At 38.2% G+C, this 22481-nt stretch overlaps 1 protein-coding gene across 1 annotated transcript; it reads right to left on the reverse strand.

Annotated features, from left to right (window-relative positions):
- Window positions 1-15350: 15350 nt before the first annotated feature.
- Window positions 15351-22458, reverse strand: LOC107562620 (E3 ubiquitin-protein ligase RNF114-like). Its single transcript, XM_016247284.1, has 5 exons — window positions 21810-22458; window positions 19352-19466; window positions 19158-19265; window positions 17518-17625; window positions 15351-16818 (listed from the first exon to the last, which is right to left on the reverse strand). The coding sequence occupies exons 1-5, from the start codon at window positions 21926-21928 to the stop codon at window positions 16753-16755; spliced, it is 516 nt and encodes a 171-aa protein (XP_016102770.1). The 5' UTR covers window positions 21929-22458; the 3' UTR covers window positions 15351-16752.
- Between the last annotated feature and the right edge of the window lie 23 nt (window positions 22459-22481).

The following is a 22481-nucleotide window of genomic DNA, read 5'->3' on the forward strand; positions in this document are numbered from 1 at the left end:
AGAGTACTATTTCCTGCCATTTGTGTGGATGAGAAATGCTTCCTTTTACTGAATTGTTTAGAGAGAGAAAAAAAACCTAGAAATGTATGTTCCTCCGGATATATGAGTGCAAGGTTAGGCTCTCCCCATATCAGTGCAGATGCGTCATTAAACGTGATGGGAAACGATAGCGTAAATGAGCGATGATTGATTGTACTCACTGTATTTACAATTAACCTAGATAGATCTTCTTGTACTTATGACCTGACCTAGATAGATAGATAGATAGATAGACAGATAGATAGATAGATAGATAGATAGATAGATAGATAGATAGATAGATAGATAGACAGATAGATAGATAGATAGATAGATAGATAGATAGATAGATAGATAGATAGATAGAAATAGTCAGATGCTAGATAGATAGATAGACAGACAGACAGAGAGAGAGGTTTAATGGGTAGAGGGGGGTTAATGCAGGGGGACGGTCCACATAATCCTCCTCAGAATGGCTGGACTTCCTAAACAGAGGCAATGTGGAGCCGGATCTTCTCTCTGTCCACTCAGCACAAAGCATTCAGTCCCCTGAGCTGCAGTTAATAATTCAATAGAAGAGAAGTGAAAGAGAGGATGTGTCTGACTGACAGCTTGGAGCTGCGCAGAGGAGAGTGTTTACACATAAATCTGACAAATATGTTTATTTAACAGCCTAAATAAAAGTTATATGTTCAAGGGGGTAGATTTCAAATACATTGAATAATAATAATAACTAAGAAAAGAGAAAAATGTTTAGGCAGTAAGAAAATATGGTCACTCTTTATTTTAATTTCTCACTATTAACAAACTATTAACCACAACCTTTGCCTTTTGTATTAATAGTTAGGAAGGTAGTTGTTAAGTTTAAGTATCGGGTAAGGTTAAGGAATCTAAAATAAGGTTATGCAGAATAAGGCTGCTTTATAAGTACTAATGTGCGAGTAATTTGCATAGTTAATATTGAGAACTGGTCCTGAACATAAAGTGTTACTGAAAATATTTAGTTGTGGGTCACAGATTACAAATGTTTACAGATCAAAACAGATTCTCTGACAAAAAAACTAAAAAAAAAAAAAAATCAAAAATCTTTAAAGTACCTGGAGCAGGGCCACGGTAAGCAATTCTTTGACCTGGGAAAAAGCTATCCCCCTCAGATGAAATCGCAATCGTTTTCCCCTCTAGGATCCAGGATCCAGTTTGGGCCCCCCAAAAGCCCAGGCCGGGACAAAAGATCCAGCTGTCCCCCTTTTTCAGCAGCCCTGCCTTGGAGTACCATGTAAATACAATGGTACATTAATATTGTAATCATTCAGTACTACAGTGTATTTTAAAGTACCATAGTACTAATATCCAATAATAACAACTTTACCATAATAATAACAATAACTGAACTTTAGTACTTTTTTTTTTTTTGCAGGTACAGGTCCATTGTCCAAAAGTCAGTCTTCTGTTCTTGTGTTAACCTCAAATGCAGTAAACAAGTCCATTAATCTCTGACACTAATACACACATTAATGAATGAATAAACAAGCCGTGGGTAATGGGTAATGGCTGTTTAACATCAGTCCTTGTGATTGTTGCGTGGTGTGTCCGCACATGATGTCCTAACTGCTTCCCTGCTGTCCTCTGACCCAGAGCCTGTGCCAGAGCTCCTTCCTGTCTTTCCGTCCCTCCGGGAGCACGCTTCCCCTCGGCCCGCTCGGCCATTACGGGAAAACTTTAAAGCCGTGCTTGTTTTCCCCTCTTCTAGAACAGTCCCTGAGAAACTCATGACGGGGAATGCCAAAAATGTGCACATGAGAGACACTTTGGGTAAAAGAAGACAGAAAAGAAAGAATTGAATAAGGGAGGGCTGAAAAACAGGACCATAAAGATGTCAAAGTAAGGAAAGAATCTGCTGATGGTACAAATAAATGCTGGGCAATGAGGAGAGCTCCCCATTATTGTCCCTCCACCTGGGTAAGGGTGTCCTCCATCTGGAGGGGCAGGAGTGTTGTTAATGTTTAGCAGAGTACTCCAACAAAACTGAAAGAGCTTGTCTCTGTTGATGGCATGACAGAAGTCTCATCAAAGAGCACCATGCAGAGAGATCAAGATTTGAGAGCAAAAATAGTTAATTGTGGCCTCAATAGATAGTTTTAGGCTTTGTTCGCACAAATCCGATTTGGTTTTCAAATTCAGTCTTTAGGACTGACGGTCCACATTTGGTAAATATGAAATCGGATCTGTTTGTTCAGACAGTGTAGTCAATATCTGCTGTATCCACACTGATTGTTATTGAAGTGATATAATCGTAAGCATGATGCCAAGAAACAAAGAGTAGCTGTCATTGTGAGGATGGAAAACGTAATTTTTCAGTTCAGATTGGGAGGCAATAAATTGATTTCAAACCACTTTTGGATACCAATTCTGCACATTATGTATTGCTGCACTCCAACTAAATCCACCTCCAACAGGCATTTCGGAGTGACAAAAATCATGGCTACACTCGTTAATTGTGGCCTCAATAGATAGTTTTAGGCTTTGTTCGCAGAAATCCGATTTGGTTTTCAAATTCAGTCTTTAGGACTGACGGTCCACATTTGGTAAATATGAAATCGGATCTGTTTGTTCAGACAGTGTAGTCAATATCTGCTGTATCCACACTGATCGTTATTGAAGTGATATAATCGTAAGCATGATGCCAAGAAACAAAGAGTAGCTGTCATTGTGAGGATGGAAAACGTAATTTTTCAGTTCAGATTGGGAGGCAATAAATTGATTTCAAACCACTTTTGGATACCAATTCTGCACATTATGTATTGCTGCACTCCAACTAAATCCACCTCCAACAGGCATTTCGGAGTGACAAAAATCATGGCTACACTCTTAAAAATAAAGGTGCTTCACGATGCCATAGAAGAACCTTTTTGTCTAAATGGTTCCATAAAGAACCTTTAACATCTGAAGAACCTTTCTGTTTCACAAAAGCTTCTTTGTGGCAAAAGAAGGTTCTTCAGATTATAATAAGGTAAGAAAAAGATTTTAAAGGTTTTTCTTTTCTTCTTTAAAGAACCTTTGACTGAATGGTTCATTGTGGAACCAAAAATAGTTATTCTATGGCATCGTTGTGAAGAATCTTTTTGCACCTTTATTTTTAAGAGTGTACCATATTGAAGGGTCGTTCCAAACTGAAGTACTCAAAACTGGCCACTTCAAAGGGCCCTTCAGAATTAAGGATTTCAAAGGGTACAACTGATGGACGCATCGCTCCCTTGATTCTCCTTTGATTATTTGCACAGGTTTAATCTGTTAAATCTTCACAGGCTCTGTAATGGCGCTTTTCCACTGCACGGTACGGCTCGGTACGGTTCACTTTTGGGGGGTATTCCACTGGATCCAGTACCTGGTACGTGGTACTTTTTTTAGTACCACTTCGGTTGGGGTTCCAAGTTTACTGTACCATTACCAAAACGTGACGAGAAAACTCTGCTGATCACGGATTGGCCGGAGAGAATCGTCACTACCTGCGTCACTGAACGTGCGACACAAACACAACAGAACCGCTAGATTTAAATCAGCACAGCCAGCGAAGGATCACACGCAACTGTTTTGAACGAGCGCACCTTTTTTTAACAACCAACAAGTTTTGTTGTCTGCTGTGGAAGAACAGACGTTCCTCTCGTTGATAGCAGAGGAGCGGATCCAGCAAGAGCTTGATGGGGCGACGCAGAATGAAAACTTTTTTTTAGGAGTCGTGGTAGTAGAGGCGGCGCAACTATAACAGTATGTGTATAATCCCGCCCACTCTAAAGAGCAGAACAGCTAGATTTAAATCAGCACAGCCAGCGAAGGATCACACGCAACTGTTTTGAACGAGCGCACCTTTTTTCAACAACCAACAAGTTTTGTTGTCTGCTGTGGAAGAACAGACGTTCCTCTCGTTGATAGCAGAGGAGCGGATCCAGCAAGAGCTTGATGGGGCGACGCAGAATGAAAACTTTTTTTTAGGAGTCGTGGTAGTAGAGGCGGCGCAACTATAACAGTATGTGTATAATCCCGCCCACTCTAAAGAGGTACTGAACTGCAGTGGAAACACAAACCGTGCCGAGACGAACCGTGCCGTACGCTCAGTACCACGCAGTGGAAAAGCGCCATAAGATGACACAGAAGTCCGTTCCAAGGAACACTTTTTGGTCTCTTATAACCATTATTACTTCCAAGCTCTTGGAGGGTAAACCTTTCCAAGGGATTGTGGCATAAGGAAAAACCCTTCAGAATGGAACATAACCTGTTTCTGTAATCAAACTCACCTGAATCTACTCCTCAGGTCACAAATAAAGACTTGGTTTCAATAAGAGAGAAGTCTAAAAGGTGTACTTTTGGAGGTACTCCAGAACAGGGTTGGAAACCATAGGTCCAGACTACCAAAAATAAATAAATAAATAGGTATGCTGCCTGTGTGAACAAAGCCTATATCTGCTAATGTGAAGCCTGCAATAAGGCGTAATAACGCCCACGTTGATCTTTCCAATGACGGCTCTGTCAAACCATCAAACCCACCTCAATCAAAAATCAACAATCATGCCTACCCTTCTTCAAAGCCGTCTACCCTAGGCCACCTGCGCTTCATCTCGACGACTCCCTACCTGCCTGGTTAATTATTGAGCAGATCCGAGAGGAGGAAGGTGTGCGGCAGCAGTAAAGAAAGCAAGAATGACAGATCTGCCTGCGTCGTCTCTTCTCAAAAGAAGGGAAAGAAACTCCGCTGTAGACAGCTGAGCTTTAAGAGAGCGGAATGGAGATGTTCAGTCGAAGAGCTCTGGGGCGGTTCATTATTGTGACGTGATGGTTGGCTTCGCGTTTTATGCCTTTGAGGGACATCGTTGATCATATAACTTCCATCATAACGTAAAGCAGATATGCCGTTGAAGGAAAGTGCTGCAAAGAAAATTGCTGCAGCTGTAGAACGCCATCGTCTTCTTTTTGTTCTGCGAAAAATGATGTGTAATCGTGATATTGAAGAACTTTGTAACACATTAGTGCTTTGATTCCACTTCCTTTTATATTTACAAAACTGGATGATTTTTCTTTTAGTATCACAAAGCCTAAATGACACTTGCAGCCATATGTAAGTGATCTTTAATCACACACCAGTCGAATACTCCTCTGTCAGAATGACACAGCTGTCACTCAGGATTCCTAAAGTCTTACATGACAACTATATAATGTAATTTAAAAGAAACAAAGATTTGCACAACAAAACTGGCAGTTCCATTCTTATTGGCATTAGTCTTCTGCACTGTGAAAAATGTTTTGTTACATTTATGGTTCAGAATTGGCAGCCACAGTTGCCAGAGTGTTACCGTAAAGAATAGTGACAGGGCTTTAGACAGCATGGGATGACATTGGGCTGACTAGATTTTACAGTTCATATGTATAAATAAATGAAATCTGCTTAGCATACCTTATTATGGAAAAAATGCATACTTCCTTTTCTAACAAGGGTAATAATAACAGCACCCAAACCAGGAAAATTGAATTTAATTATCTATCAAAACTTTCCAAGAACTGTGGCCAAAATGTACACAGTGGTACCTACACAACTGTTCATTATTCATAACAAAAATTACTATTTTTGTTTTTTTTAATCAAATAAAATGTGACATATCATTTGGAAAATTGGCATTTTTTTATTACTTAAGTTATAAGGTGATTCTTATGTTTTACAAAAATTTACAGTAAAATGATACTGTAGAATTATTTTACACCTAGGTTAAAATGACAATAATTTGATTTATTGGTATGCATAATAATCAATTCCTGCATTAATTTACACACATAATTTAAAGGTGTACATTTACATTATGTGTACATTTGAATGTTTATTTGTAAGGATTTCTTAATCAGATGTAGACCAAATTTTCTTTGTAATATTTATTATAAAATTAATAATTTGCAGAGTTATAGGGGGAAATGTTCCCTCCTGGGTACCAATACCCCCATTTTAATAGTAATACTGTATGTGTTTATAACATTTGCTGAGAAAGAAGTAACTTTGGGCTGGTGATTTCATAAATCTCTCTCTTAAATGGTGATATCCTTCTCTCTAATGGCTTGGGTAATTGACGTCACGCCAGGCAGATTCAAGGTGCTTTCACTGCTTTGACAAGTTAAGTGGGGGGAGGAGGGGGCATGGGGCATTGTCTTCCAAATGAGCTGTCAAGAGGGGGCGTCCCGTCAGCAGTTTGCCTTAGTACCTGCCTGTTAATAATTGAGCCGTGAGCTCGTGGAGGTGTATGGCGCGCAACAGACAACTTATGTGCTTTGATTGACAGATGAGCTAACTGCGACTTTTTTCCCTAAAGAATAAAAACAGAGGCAGGAGACACTCCAGTGACTGAAATCAAAGAGAAATGGGAGGTCTAAATAGAAATGATGAGAGAGTATTTGTGTGTTCAGATGGGTTACTTATTCCTAGTTACTAGTGTGTGTTCTCAATGCATTGTAAGCAACTTCCTTTTTGGGTTCTTGTTGGTGATAAGTGTAACTGAATGGGTGCTAGTCCATGACGTGTGTGTGTTTGTGTGTGTGTGTATAACTTCTGTTCAATGCAGAAAGAGGATTATGAATGTGTGTGTGTAACTTCTGTTCAATTCAGAAAAAGGATGATGTACCTAAGACAGCATAAGTTTCAAGCTTGAAAGAACAACATTTATTCTAAATATAAATATTTTGTAACAATATAAGTCTTTACTATCACTTTTTATCAATTTAACAAATACTTGCTGAATAAAATAATTAATTTCTTTAAAAGAAAAAGTACTGACCCAAAACTTCTGATTTCTACTTTGATTAAATGCTGCTCTCTCTCTCTCTCTCTCTCTCTCTCTCTCTCTCTCCCTTTTTCAGGATTAAAAAAAAAAAGAATCACAGGATCATAAATGTCTTCTTTTGGAAATTTTACTGTAACTACTGAATATACAGTGCCACATCAAAATAAATGATCATTTAGTTGAGTTTTAAGTTGGCTAGTGTAGTCTGATTCACAAACTGATTATTTTTAAAGAATTGAATGGATAAAAAAAAAAGAAGACTAAAACTCATGAATTATCAGTTGAAATAAACCACTCACTGAAATAGTCAGAATTGGTTCTTGACTTACTCTCTAAATAACAAGATATTACTCTCATCCATGTAATTCTTGACTGACTTTTCATATGAGAGCATCATATGGTTTAAGAAGCTTTCTGTCATAATAAATGTTAATTTAAATAATAATTAAATACATTTTTTATATATTTGCTCAGTACTTAAGACCAATTATTCTTCAGGTATAAAGAATCATTATGGAATGAACCTGCTAACTGAAATTAAATTCCATATGATTCCCATCCCTAATCAGAAGAGCAGCATGCTGTGTATGATAGAGAGAATAGCACAAATATTTTAATAAAAGAGATGTTCTGAAACATAGATGGTTCCTAATTAACAGGAACATGTCCAGAGGCGGTGCGGAGGTTGGAGTTGGCTGGGAGGCGGACTGGAGGAGCCGGCTAGGGAGAGAGTTTCTCCTTAAACCAGAGTTTAGTAGGAGACAGATGTGAAAGATATAGTTAGATGGTGTTTTGGGAAGTGAAAGTGCCTCCCCTGTTGGGCATTGAAGCCTCTGCAGCCCCCTTTCACAGAAAGCCTGTAATTCCCTGCGTCCCATCAGCCCCTCCTGAATTTTTTTTCCCAGCGATGCTTGAATTCAAATAGAAAAATTAATGTGGGAGTAATAGCCCTGGGCCTTGCCATCCCGAGATACTTTCATACACTCCCTTTTTCCTAATTTTATGAGGGAGGTGAACAAAATTAGCTTCCATCCTTTTCTCTCTCTCTCTTCCATCTTCCATTCCTCAGCCAGCATCCAGCATGCATTACATGATCCAGAGATGTCAAAGTCACACGAATGTGCAAAACTCTCTGACATATAAGAAAGCTAGTCTTTCAATATATTACAGTGTTAAAAGGATGATTAATTCTTATGTAAATGCATATGTGTGTTCTCTCTTTATAAGCCTTATACTTTCTATGACAAAAAAAGTGTTTTGATTGCTTTTAAAGACCTCATGAAATTTATTTTTTACTGTGTTGATGCAGTTCCCATTATTAGAAAAAATTGGGAAGAGCTTGGGAAAAGAAGAAGAAGGGAAAAAAAGCAGTCTTTAGTTTTACAGCCAACCGTGTTTTTTTTTTTACTTGATTTTTGGTTCATTTTCCTTTTTTTCTCCCAAACTCAAAACTAACAAGCTTGAAGTAAAAGCCATACAACTCCAATTTAAATTCATTTTGTATTAAAGAAATAAATAAATATTGTTTCATGTAAGGGACGGGTTGCTGGAGGTTACATTAAGAATGAAAATCTGTTTCTATGCTTATAGGAAAAATGGCAACAGTGAGTTAAAAATTTGCAAAAATGTCTGCATCAAACAATCACAGAGTGACCATTAAAGGGTTAGTTCACCCAAAAGTGAAAATTACCCCATGATTTACTCACCCTCAAGCCATCCTAGATATATATGACTTTCTTCTTTCAAACGAATACAATCGGAGTTATATTAAAAAAACATCCTTGCTCTTCCCGGCTTTATAATGGGAGTGGATGGTAGCCCAAAATTTGAAGTCCAAAAAATTGAACCAATCATTATAAAAGAAGTCCACATGGCTCTGGGGGGTTAATAAAGGCCTGCCGAAGCGAAGCGTTTGTGTAAGAAAAATATCCATATTTACAACAATCTCTAGCTTCTGCTGTCTTATGTGTGTTCACGAGAGAGTGGCGTCCAGTGGATGTTGTAGGACGTAGGTGTAGCCTAAACTCCGGTGAGAATATGCTAGTCTTGCGAGAAACAAGTTTTGGCCGAAGCGAAGCGTTTGTGTAAGAAAAATATCCATATTTACAACAATCTCTAGCTTCTGCTGTCTTATGTGTGTTCACGAGAGAGTGGCGTCCAGTGGATGTTGTAGGACGTAGGTGTAGCCTAAACTCCGGTGAGAATATGCTAGTCTTGCGAGAAACACGTTTTGTTTACAGCAAAGGAAAACCAGTGTCCTCTTGGTTTATATTGAAATCCTCCGACATTTTTCTTTACAAATCCTTGTTTTGTACTACTAATTCGTGACCGGTGTTTGGTTTTGCTCTCTCCTCTGCGCTTCCACGTTCGTCACTTCTGTGTTCGTCACTTCCGCGTTCGTCACTTCCTCGTTCGTCACTGCATTCGCCTACATGCTGTGTCATCCGCTGGATGCCACTCTCTCGTGAACGCGCCTAAGTTAGCGGAAGCTAGAGATTAAGATTTCAGTTGTAAATATGGATATTTTTCTTACACAAACGCATCGCTTTGTTTCGGCAGGCCTTTATTAACCCCCCGGAGCCATGAGGACATCTTTTATAATGGATTGGTTCAGTTTTTTTGGACTTCAAATTTTGGGCTACCATCCACTCCCATTATAAAGCTTGGAAGAGCCAGGATGTTTTTTTTAATATAACTCCGATTGTATTAGTCTGAAAGAAGAATGTCATATACACCTTGAGGGTGAATAAATCATGGGGTAATTTTCATTTTTGGGTGAACTATCCCTTTAAACAAATAGCTTTTTGAAATAAAGCACTTGTGAATCACTTGTGATTTTACCACAGTAAGTACAGACTGGAAAAGATGAACTGAGGAAAATGGAATGATATCAGTAACTGTCAGTCCATACAACATGTTTCCAGAGCCACAGTGTTGTGATCTAATAGCCTAGTGATGTTCCTGAGGATGTTTACTGTCCATCTCAGTCTCTGCATGTATCTGCTCTTCTCCTTCCTGGCAGTGAAACGTCTCCTTACCCATCCATACCCAGACTCCTTTGCCACAGAAACCACCATGGCATTGGCAGTCACCATTGCAACAAGTATACTGTAGCAACAACGATGAAGGCTGCAATTATAATCAAATACATCATCTCCAGGCCAAATTCCATGGCTCTCAGATTCAGAGTGGATCGAATTTTGAATTGGTTTGATCAAATTCGTTCATAGACTGCTGAAACCTCTTGTTCCCGCAACAATGAGCATTTACACAGTGTGCTTTTTTGTCTCTCTCTCTCTTTTATGTATCTTTTTTATTCTATTTATTTATTTATTTTATTTTACAGGACCGGGCCATGATGTGGTCTGGATATTGTGTGCTAACCACCACACCACGACTCTACACTCCTGTTGAATGACTGAAAAATTACCAGTATCCAAATGAGGACAATTTTATTCCCTATATAAAATACGATTTTTAAAATGAATATAGACACCAGAAACATGTGATGATAAATTATTAATACGTACATTTTAAAATCTGTGAGACAGAGATCTTTAGTGGAGCAGCGTTGGAGATCAATGGAGCTTTCTCAGGTGAAATATCAGAAAATCAGGAGAGTTATTGGGGTGGTTCATCCAAAAATCTAATTGGTTTCACTTTTGCTCACACCTATATCATTCTGAACCAGTTTGTTGTTGTTTTTCAATGGAATAAAAGAAAGAAAGTTGTTGTTTTTCAATGGAAAGAAAGAAAGAAAGAAAGAAAGACACATGTGTACACACATTAGACTATGGAACACATATCACTATTAACTAAGAGTTTTCCCTCAATACACTCCTAATTTGCTGCTTACTGATAGTAAGATAGATGTTGTAGTAGATGTTGTAGTAGTTATGTTTAGGTATTGGGTGAATTAAGATATCTAGAATATGGTCATGCATTAATATGTGCTTTATAAGTACAAATAAACAGCAATTATGCTAGTAATATGCTTGCTAATAAGCAACTAGTTGATAGTGAATAGTGTTTCCCAACCTAAAGTTTTACAGAGATTCTGTTTGTTCTCCATCTAATCTCTTCACTGCCTTCAAGACTGCTAAATAATAGAGACATTGAAGAGACGGCAGAATTAATGTCTTATGTGCATACAGTTCTTTCATATTTGGAGGTCACTTTCTCAGTCCTTTCATGACCACTGTGGTTTCAGAACGATACCAAAGGCACGGCATCGCTCTCTTATTTCCTTCCTCTTTCTCTCTTTAATGCATTTTAAGGCTGGCGGGGAGCACAGGAAGTTAACGAGTGTAAACCTGAAAAGCCTGGTGAGTGGTAGGAGCTGATTCAGTGCCAGGTTGGTTTCAGGCGTAATAAAATCAAAGCCAGGACCACTTCCCACATACAGGCAGCCACACAGGAAGAGCTGCATGTTGGACGGCAGGAGTTTAGCAGCGGAAGAGCCGTGCAGACTGGGTCTTGAAGTTGGGGATGCCCGGTGGCCATTTCTGTTCAAACATGTGAGAGGATTAACCTGCCGTGCCGCGCGCATCGCCAGGGCATGTGGTGGGATTCCTGTTTTGGGCTTCCTGTTTCTCCTGACGTTGAAGAATTTTGGCGGTGAGCAAACTCCCCATGCTATGATCAAAACGCACAGATATACCTGGATCAGCAAAATATGAAGGAGAGAGACCTCACACTTTCCAGGCACAAATCTAAGAAGATAAACAGTACACAGCCGCGAGTGAACATGCTGTTAATGGGAACATATATTAAGAGGTAACTCATCAGCATGCTGATGTTAAAGAGAGTTCAATGGGTACTGGCAATACAGCATGTCAGAAAAGCCACACATATGGACCTTTGAGGACATGACATAGTATGTCAGGCAAAGACCTGCATGAAAATAAGCCTATTAATAAACTTTAATCATAACTTGTGTAAAAAGAAATAAAAGTTGTTGGCGTTTTACTGCCACTAGTGGTAATTTTAATTGGAAACGGCATGAATAGTGTCTTTATGTATAATTTTGAAGCAAAAAATGTAGGTAGAGGCACATTTTTCCAATGAGCCTATATTGTTGCATTGCAGTAGCTGATCTTCTGCTTGGTGAAAATCATACATTTGGTCTTTTAGAAAAGTAATAGCACACGTCTCCTCAACAAGCCACACAGTATTATGATTGTAGACCAAACAATGCCTGCACCAAAGTTACCCGAATTATAATAATGAATCATATGAGAAATGCGCTGACATGGCAAGATGTGTTAAACCAAGCTGACACTACTTTACTCATTTTAGCAGCTTTTCTGCAGGAACAGATTTGGGCCTAGTCAAAATGTCGGTTTAGTCAATTTCAGTTCTACTTCACTGCCAGAGATAATGATGAGTGCTCGTCATCACATTCACTTCCAACAGGTGATGATTCCTAGGTGGGTGACTGAAGAAGGGAACACGAGAAAAGGAGGCACAGCATGTGAGTGAATCTGAAGAAAACAAAGCCTTCGTCTCTCTCACGGCACAGGCCTCTAGGGGGAACATGTTACGCTAATTGCCGCTTCTACACAGCGCTGAGACTTAACACCATTTCACATTCTCTCATCAAAGAAGCCACATGCTCAACTTTATGAAAATTTCATTCAGTATGTTCACTTTCTTCTTTTTCCTTTTTTTTCTATCTTCCCTTAAAACAACTGCCGGGGCGAGACAAAGAGACAGGACCGTTTTTGCAGGACCGTTTCCTTCCTGCCTGGAAGCCCTACAGTAACTTGTTAGATCAAACGGTTACACTTTACTTGAAGGGGTGTGCATAAGACTGACATGACACCTTCATAATCATGACACGACACCTATATAATCATGACATGACACATGTCATGAATATGAAGGTTTTTTTTATGCATGTTTATGACAACTGTCATTAAGTGTCATTCGCTCAGTTATGTAATTTTTAATGCAAAGATGACACTGTTTGAGATGTCTTTGTTATGGGCTATGGTTAGGGGTAAGGGTAGGGGTAGGGTTAGGTTAGGGTTAGGTCAAATAATGTCATATTTGCATTAAAAATGACATAACTGAGCGAATGACACTTAATGACAGTTGTCATAAACATGCATAAAACCTCCTTCATATTCATAACATGTGTCATGTCATGATTATGAAGGTGTCATGTCAGTCTTATGCACACCCCTTCAAGTAAAGTGTTACCGATCAAACTTAGAGAACTTCTACATCTGCCAGGAGCAAAATAATAATAATAATTAAAAAAAAAAAAAACACAAGGAAAGAAGAAAGGAGAAATCTTTAAAAAAAAAGTGAACAACATCAAGCAGGTTCGAGAATTTACTGTGTAGAGGCAGGAGACCTGATGGAGATCTGAAAACTAATTACTGAAACAGTGTGTGGGAAGCAAAGACAACAAAGTTGAAGCATCTGCTGTCCCTGTGGACAGTGTAAATAAACTTGCTGCTCTCCACTGATTGCTGGGAAGAGTTTCATCATAAATTCCCCTGTCACTCACAAAGAAGTCCAATTAACATTTTATCTACACAAACCTCAAATAAATGTGTTTAAAAAAGCAATATCGAGGCATACTGAGAGCTTCCCTTTAAAAAAAAAAACATTTTAGATTCATTATCAAGAAACATTTTTCTCTATATGGAGTTTTTGAGTTTAGCTATATCAAAAACAACTTAAACTCCAACAGCTAATATTGCCTACAACCCATTGCGCTTTGGAGGATTTGGATTCGTTTACAAACATGAATAAAAAAATAAAAATAAAATAAAATAAAAATCAGGCCAGGCTGCACAGGAGGCAGGAGCTTAGCCCACTATGGCCCCATAATAATTAAAAAATGTGTGTGATGTTCAATTCAGCTCCAGTATTTGTGTCCTAAATCACATACTGTCTGAGTAGGTACTACATTTGAATTTGAACCTACTTTGCGACCATTAAAAAAGTATGTTCTTTACAGTATGGGTAGCATGAATGAAATTCAGACGTATTGCATCCGTCATGCTGTTACTCTCACGTGATCTAGCTGCATCTACTTCAGTGCTATTTATAAATCCTCTCCCGTGGCTTCATGGGATAGTAAACTGTTCATCGAATGCGCCCATCAGGATCCCGGCAAAGTAGTACATCATCCGGGTACTTTTCGCCTACTGTTTTTCGAATACTACGAATTCAGACATGCTACATTTTTGGCTTACTGTATTTTAGGGAAGTATTTGATTTGGGACACAGAGTGTGCGCAAACTCAGCGCCACTACCAAACTGAGCTCACAGTTGCGTCTTAAACGGACATATACACTCAAAATTCATTCAAAGTGCTTGTTTTTGAGCAAGTATCCTCGAAAGCACATTCTTAACTCCTAATAAACATAAAACTCTCAGATCTGCTCTTGACTTCATAACTTCTGTAGCTTAGCTACTCTTCTGCTACACACAGACATCTATTTACTTTTCTTCTCAAAAAGAGACCGATTGTGTGGAAGTATGCGATCTGGGACGCAGCACGTGCAACTTTGGGCCCTCTAGGGGTCAAAAAATAAAACTGCATGCGACTCACAGAAGAGCATTGTTTTAGTTGTGTTTAGGCTCTTCTACTCTGCACAGGTGAATGTGGTTCCACGCACAGGTGTAGGATTAAGGATAAGTGGATTGATGAATAAATAACATTTTCGTGGCTTTTAGACCTTTTGATTCCTGGAGGTTTGCCGTTTTGAATGATTCAAGGTCAATTTCTATTGTCCGCTGTGACAATACACTTTCAGCTTCATGCAATGCACATGCATATACAGTACATACAGACATGTTTGCATTTGAGATATGTTATATATTATGCAAGTCAATGGGGACGAGCAACTGTTTGGTTACCTACATTCTTTACAATATCTTCTGTTATGTTCAACAAAATAAATAAATGTATACAGGTTTGGAACAACATGAGGATGAGTAAATGTTTCTTTTTTGGGTTGAATCATCCTTTTAACAAGCGGATAAGAAACTGAAAAGTGTTCACCTATGCATCACATAAAAACTTCCAACTTCCTATCATACAGAGTTTAGGAAATCGCTTTCATACAGTATCATCAGGCTGTAAAAAACACTTTTATTACCAGAATGATATGCCATTTTTGTGATGGGCGTCGTTTTTTAAAAAAATCCTGAAAGATCCTGTAACTGTTAAAGCATGCAGTGCTTGCTAGCTCCTCCATTTAGTCATCCATCAGAGAAGTGGGTGTTGTTTCTGGCCCAACATGTCTAACGCACCCGTATAAATCACTCACAGGGATTTCAGGGTCCAGTGTTTAAATAATTAAAGAGCTTTAATTTATCTGGATTTAGCACCTTCAGACATGAAAGCGGACAGTCACTGGGGGACAGGAAATGAGCAACAGTAATGGAGTCAGAGCGGAGGAGAGGGAGAGAGATTCACGCTCTAATAAAACTGAACGCACATGCATTGAACGGGTGGGGGTGGAGGTGGAGGGGGGTTTTTGAACATGCTTCCAGGAACACAATCAAGGATTGAGAAAAGATAATGCTACAGCAGTTTCATTTGACACACATTTAAAAGGCTTTTGAGAAAAGGTTTATTAACTATACAAAACCAATTCATCCAAAAAACGTACAGGTCAATGAATCATCACCATTAAGCACTAATAATAACACATGAATGAAACAGGCACAGGATATGACTTGTCTTCACAGTGGTAAAATCCACATCAAACAGCATGCAACACAAATTTGACTTTATCGAACGCAAAATTACAATTTGGTTCAATAGATTGCAGGATTTCAGACTACTGCCAATTAAACGGACTAACTTTAACATATTATACAACTGCTATGTGCAGTTCGACTAACGCCCTCTACTGGGTTACATAAATGTATTAGGAGCCTAAAGGAATAGTTCACCCATAATGACAATCCTCTCATCTTCTACTGAACCTGAATGACTCCTGCTCCTGTAAAACACAGAAGATCTGTTTTATCTATATAATGAAAGTCAGTGTGGCCCAAAACAACTTAGTACATATTTTATGTATTATAATATCTTCTGTTGAGTTCCACACAGAATAGAAACGCATACAGGGTTTGAACAACAAAGTGAGAGTAAATAATGACAAGATTTTCATTTTGGGGTGGACTATCCCTTTAAGGGCAGAGTCTATCAGTGCACAGTCAGATCAAGTCATGTACTTGTCAGTAGCTACACTAAGTGAGCACTGCTTGGGTCAGAGAGCACAGAGACAATAAACAATGTGGTGGACTAATGATACAATACTGCCCCCTACTGGTTTGAACATAAACTCATTTCAGTACATAGCTGAACACTAACTGCAAAGTGAAACACAGCTCTAACAAGGGTTCAGTTGAACTGCTTCTTAAAAGCATTACATAATACAAAAAACACCAACAGAAAAAGCTTATTCCTTTGCTTCCTCTAAATTACCTCTGAATTAGCGGACACACTCAAAACAATTACCTTAATGACGGAATATCAATATTTTCTACCCTAAAAGCTTCTGACAAGACTCACCTTATGTATCTATATCAGACTATTCTGTTCCAGTGCCACAAAATCTGACAATCTGCTACGCAAACTATACTATAGAAACAAAAATCAGTTATATAATTTGAATTAATTATAAATGGGTAGCATATATTTATGTATTTTGACAGCTAACAATGTATATGGGCATATTTTATTTATGAATATATGTTATATATGACTCTGTTTAAATAAGTAAATCTCCAAAATTACACCAATAGGAACTTTGGCCTGACCAATATTAGAGTGTAGAATAATATATATCACAATAGCCCTGAATCCCAATGCATTTCTTTCTTTTTGTAAGCATAAGCATTGATTTTTGGTGGCGTTCAGCTGGGGATCCATATGTTCCTAGCATCAGTTTTCCATGAGAGAGCGCTGTAAAGCTTCCTGGATCATGGCTTGCTCGTCTGTGGAGTAATCCTATAATAAGATACAAGAAATATGTATTTACGTCTCAGCTCAGTCCACCGACCACCAATCACGGTCAGTCTCGACTTCATACTTCAAATGAGAATTCATATATTTTCACTTAATATGTAATGCATTAATGATGTAAATACTACATTGAGCTGTTATGTGCGCAATTGTTCATTTATTTTTTTTGTGTGAAACCTTTCTGTTTCAGTTTGCTTTTATATAGCTAGAAAAGCTAATCCCTATGAGCTTCATATGCATCATTCCATAAATAAATAAATAAAATATAATGCTGGTTGCCCTACTTATTTATTTGTTTGTTTCTTTTTGAACTTGAGCTGGTCCAGACTTTTGTAGTAAGAGATTAGGTCATAAAAACCAGGTTCTGGACTGTTAAATACTGCACTGCGGTAGGTCAGACCAACTATTTATACCAAAGGTAATATATATATATATATATACACACGTTGTATTTATTTACTGAATACTGAACTGGAGAAGATAACCCATTTTAAATCACAGAAAAAGCAAACAGCAAGACTGATCCATGTTATAGCTGGATATAAAAGGAATTATATCTATCCTTGAATAGCTAGATATAAAAGACATCTGAACAAGATTCCTTTTGACAGAACTATGACAATTTTATTTTAGTTTCTTTGAACACTAGGAAACCAGAGCATGGTAATTTTGTGATCTACTTACCACAAAGGTGTCATAGGAAAAAGCATGTCTCATTCTGAGGTGCTGAAAGAAGTCAGCGCTCCTGTAATTAGGGTCGCCCCAGGGCATTGAGGCACATATCGGACACACCTGCAGGAGCGGAGACAAGGGTCACAATATCCCATTAACTCCTGACTCCACAGGTACTATTTCTACTAAGAGTGTGTGATATAGCAAAAAATTATATGCTGATATGTATACCTTTTTAGTGATATTCAATATATAGCTATACGTAGATACATGCATTTTCAAGGAAAGGCTTAAAGGGGTCATATGATGCGATTTAAATTTTTCCTTTCTCTTTGGAGTGTTACAAGCTCTTGGTGCATAAAGATCTGTAAAGTTGCAAAGACTAAAGTCTCAAATCCAAAGAGATATTCTTTATAAAAGTTAAGAGTCAGCCACGCCTACCTAAAATGGCTCGTTCTAACACGCCCCACATGTCTATGTCACAATGTGGGAAGATTTGCATAACGCCGCCCAAATGTTCACGCAAAGAAAGAAGGCGTAACTTTTATTCTCGCTGTAGTATTGTTGCTGCCGCCGCCATGTCGTGAAGACGCTGTGTTTCGTTGTGAAAGCGAAACTACTTTGTTTGGTCTTCCAAAAGAGGACGATATCCACTTCGTCATGCCTGGAGCTGATCCGTGCTGGCCGCTGAGGGAATACATCAACTTTGCTGTGGATCACCGGACCAGCTTTCACCATGGACGAAGTGGAGTCCAGCCCGGGGACGTCACATGTGGCTGCCGCAAGCCCACTGGACGCTCCTTCGTCCAATCTGCCGGCTGCGCCGTTCTCAAGCCCGCCTGCCACCGCTCACTCTAGCCCGCCGTGTGTTTCGTTGTAAAAAGCTAGACTACTTTGTTTGGTCTTCCAAAGAGGACACGACTAGAAATCAGTGGTTAAGTTGTATTTACAACACTGTTTCAGAACACTTCAACCCAAATATTCAGATGTGTGCAGCACATTTTATGAAGGACTGTTTCTTGATCCTGGTAGAGTAGACTACAATGCCGGCTGTTCTGACTCACAGAATGTAAGTAAGTTTTCATTTAAAGGATTTGCCACTGACGATTCAAACAGTCATAAGTCGCTGGGGGATATTTGTAGCAATAGCCAACAATACATTGTATGGGTCAAAATGATAGATTTTTCTTTTTTTTGCCAAAAATCATTAGGATATTAAGTAAAGATCATGTTCCATGAAGATATTTTGTAAATTTCCTATTGTAAATATATCAAAACTTAATTTTTGATTAGTAATATGCATTGCTAAGAACTTCATTTGGACAACTTTAAAGATGATTTTCTCAATATTTAGTTTTTTTTTTGCACCCTCAGATTCCAGATTTTCAAATAGTTGTATCTCGGCCAAATATTGTCCTATCCTAACAAACCATACATCAATGGAAATATTATTTATTCAGCTTTCAGATGATGTATACATCTCAATTTAAAAAAATTGACCCTTAAGACTGGTTTTGTGGTCCACTTCAACTTTTTTTCTTATTCAAACTGGACTTAAGATCTGATCATGGGTTTGAACTTTTGGTGTCATTTAACGTGACTTTTTTCATATTTTGAAGAAAATGTTTAAACACTGAAAAACAGATATATTACCTGACAGTGGAAGGCTGGTTCTTTGAAATGGCCTTCATGCCTTCCTTGATAAACTCTTGATATTTAGAGCAAACCCCTGTGTGGTTTCTCATGTCCGACAAAAGAACCTGGCGGAGAGTAGATGAAACCGTTTTCTTCTAGGAACACCTCAGACTCAAACAGCAAGCTCACGGACCACCCACAGTCTGTTCACGGACCATCTGATGCATATCGCATACACAACTGCAAAGCGCTTGTGAAATCCGAAAGCTCTAAACAGAATGCCTGATAGTACACAATTTCTACCTGGTCCACAGGTTTTGATCAGTCTGGCAGGAAACAAAAATTGTGGAGGAATAACTTTTTCACTGGAGTTGCCAAAGTAGCTTCAAACAAAGCTGGAGAAGAACTGCTGCAACACACAGTGTGTCGATAATGAATGTTAACGTGTTTTTGAGAAATTTGTTTGATGAATGATTTTATGAATCTGAATAAATTATTTTGAACGAATCATTTGAATTAATGATTCAGACTAGGGCTGGGCGATATAGCTAAAAAATGTATCAACGATATAATGTTTCATATCGTTCGGTATCGATAATTATTGACATTTTTCAATTATTGACTTTTTTTAAAACAAAACGCAATATTATTATTTTTTTATTTAACCACTGTGTTTTTAATTTACCCAATTTATTGAGACAAACATTTTTATTATTTTTTTTTTTACAGTCAAACAGAAAATAACATTTAAACAAATATCTCCTTTCTTATGTTTCTTATATATTTGATATATCAAATATAATTTTGGAAATTGCATAAACAATTATGAACAAAACAGCATCATATATTTATGCATTGCATTAATAAAAAAAAGAGCCGAATCGCCCATCACACAGATTGTATTTGAAAACATATGAGGCGCAGTGAAAAGGAATAAACCTCCACAAATTAGCGACGTGTTTTCTAAACGTTTAAACTGTTTTAACTTTGCAAGGCTACATCTCTTGTGTGACGCGAGTGCAGCAGTCATATTTGTTCGTCGTTTGTGTGTGCTGTCTGCGTCACTCATAGCACGTGCCTATATCGTGTGCTATATCGAACATTTTTTCTATCGTTATCGATGAAGGAGTACCATCGATAAATATCGATACCGTTTTATCGCCCAGGCCTAATTCAGAGACTCACTCATTAAAACTTGTCGCCACCTACTGGCACTTTTAGTTTCATGTTTAAAAATATTTATTTGTTTGTATTTGTCATTTCATATCTCAAAATTCTAAATAGATTTTTTTTAAATAATATTACTTATGCAACTTTAATTGTAGTGTAAATACATTTATGACACCTCTGAGCCGCATTAAACAGTCCGTGTAAATACATCTAAATGCCACTTAAGAAACAGTTAATGTGCCACTTCTGCAGTGTAAAGATGGCTTTTGTTCAGACTGGTTTCTGGATTGTTAACAGCCTTACAATGTCTTATTTTTCTAATCGAATGTATTGATTAAATGTTTAAGTTGACATATAAGATGACACATACATTTATTAGGGTTAGTAAACATTTGCCCTTATAAAGGTAAACATGCCCTGGAAATCAATTTAGTGGGGCAAATGTTGCCCTCAAAGACAAAGTTAATTTCTGTCACTACTGTGAACTAATGACCACACAGAATATGAAGAATATGAAGCTCTCTGGGAGTCAGTTGTCCACAACAAGGCTAAATCTACCAAGGCACAAGCACAAAAACACAGACAGCAAATTATTGTGTAATTATCGTCACTGACAAAATCCCAAAAAACTGCTCATGTTGCATGTATGCAGCATCTTTGTTTGGATCAAGATTAAAATGCAGTGGTTGCCTCTAATTTTAAATGGAAAGAGCACAGATTAAGCCTTAGCTTGTTTATATGAAGAGATTTATTTTATTTGTGTTACTTATTTATTTGATTTGGGGCTTGTTTTAAAATTTCAATGTAGTTTTGTTATTTACATTTACATTATATTTAAATGTTGTCATTTAGCAGATGCTTTTATCCAAAGCGACTTACAAATGAGGACAACAGAAGCAATCAAAACCAACAAAAGAGCAATAATATACAAGTGCTATATTAGTATATTATTATAGTGTTATATTTCAATTTCACAAAGAAATGTGCAGCATTTTGTCCAAGCAATAATAAAAGGACACACTTAATTTATAATTGGTCTTAAATCTAATTTTGTAAAATAATAATAATCGTGAGTTGAGTGAATCGTTACATCTCTACAAGGTAGGCTATCAATAACTTCTCAAGGTATTTCTCTTTTAATCAATTTTACTGGTGTCATGACTGTCAGTAATGTACGAGCTTTAAAATTCATACAAAAAGTATTCATAGAAGGACAATGTGTTGTAGTTTGTTCGAGCAAAGGCATAATTAAGTGAGCAGCACTACAACTCCCAGCATGCCACACTGCACAAGTTTTGTACACAAGAAGCAAAACTGAAAGTAACGCATTTCTTTTTTGAGAAACTCTCATCACAACTGCATTCATTAATGATTATTCGACACAGTCATGTTAAGATTAAATCACGTTGCATGGAGGCTGCACGCGATTAACATGAAACTAATCAACATGTCAGACGAGAAGTTCCTGCTGCGAGGCGCGAGACCGCACGGATACTCACGTGTGTCCGCAGCCGGTGGTCATCGGAGAGATAAACATCTCCAGACACACGGGGCAGAGGAAGTCCTCATATTCTGCATCGATCACATCAGTTTGCGGGTCTGTGGTGAGCATAGCCATGTCTGCGGCGCTGGGCTCCGTCTTCTTGAACTCCGGCGAGATTCACTGCTGGCAAGGGAGGAGCAACAACTCAGCTCAGCTCAACACAACACATTATCACAGCCTCGTCTGACTAACGACAACAACAACCGTGGTGGGCTAACAAACGACTGCCATGTAGTACCTAGAGTGTGCGTGTAGTCTTTTAATGAAGAGTTATGAGTGCGGTATGGCTAGTGGTGTCCGATTCTTCAGCGAATCGCGGACATGAACCGGATCTTTTAAATGATTCGGAAGGCGTGAATGTGAAAATGAATCACTCGACTGCGAGGAAGAACATTTCCGAGAGTGAACCTGTGAGATATTAGACAACAGGATGTTTTACAGAAGAAGAAAAAAGGTCTCAACTGGAACGATTGCAACAAACTGGAGCACATTGTCACTGATACACTTAAAAACGTAATGCGTGTAAGGTAACTGAAAACAGCACGGCGTTTGCGCAAACATTTATTTAACGCTCAGAAAAGAAGGCGTCGTGTGCAGCGCGGAGACTTCTGGGAACTCTTTTGAGCGA

This window comes from Sinocyclocheilus grahami, unplaced genomic scaffold, assembly GCF_001515645.1.
Source record: "Sinocyclocheilus grahami isolate Dianchi unplaced genomic scaffold, SAMN03320097.WGS_v1.1 scaffold830.1, whole genome shotgun sequence".
Classification (NCBI taxonomy): Eukaryota; Metazoa; Chordata; class Actinopteri; order Cypriniformes; family Cyprinidae; genus Sinocyclocheilus; species Sinocyclocheilus grahami.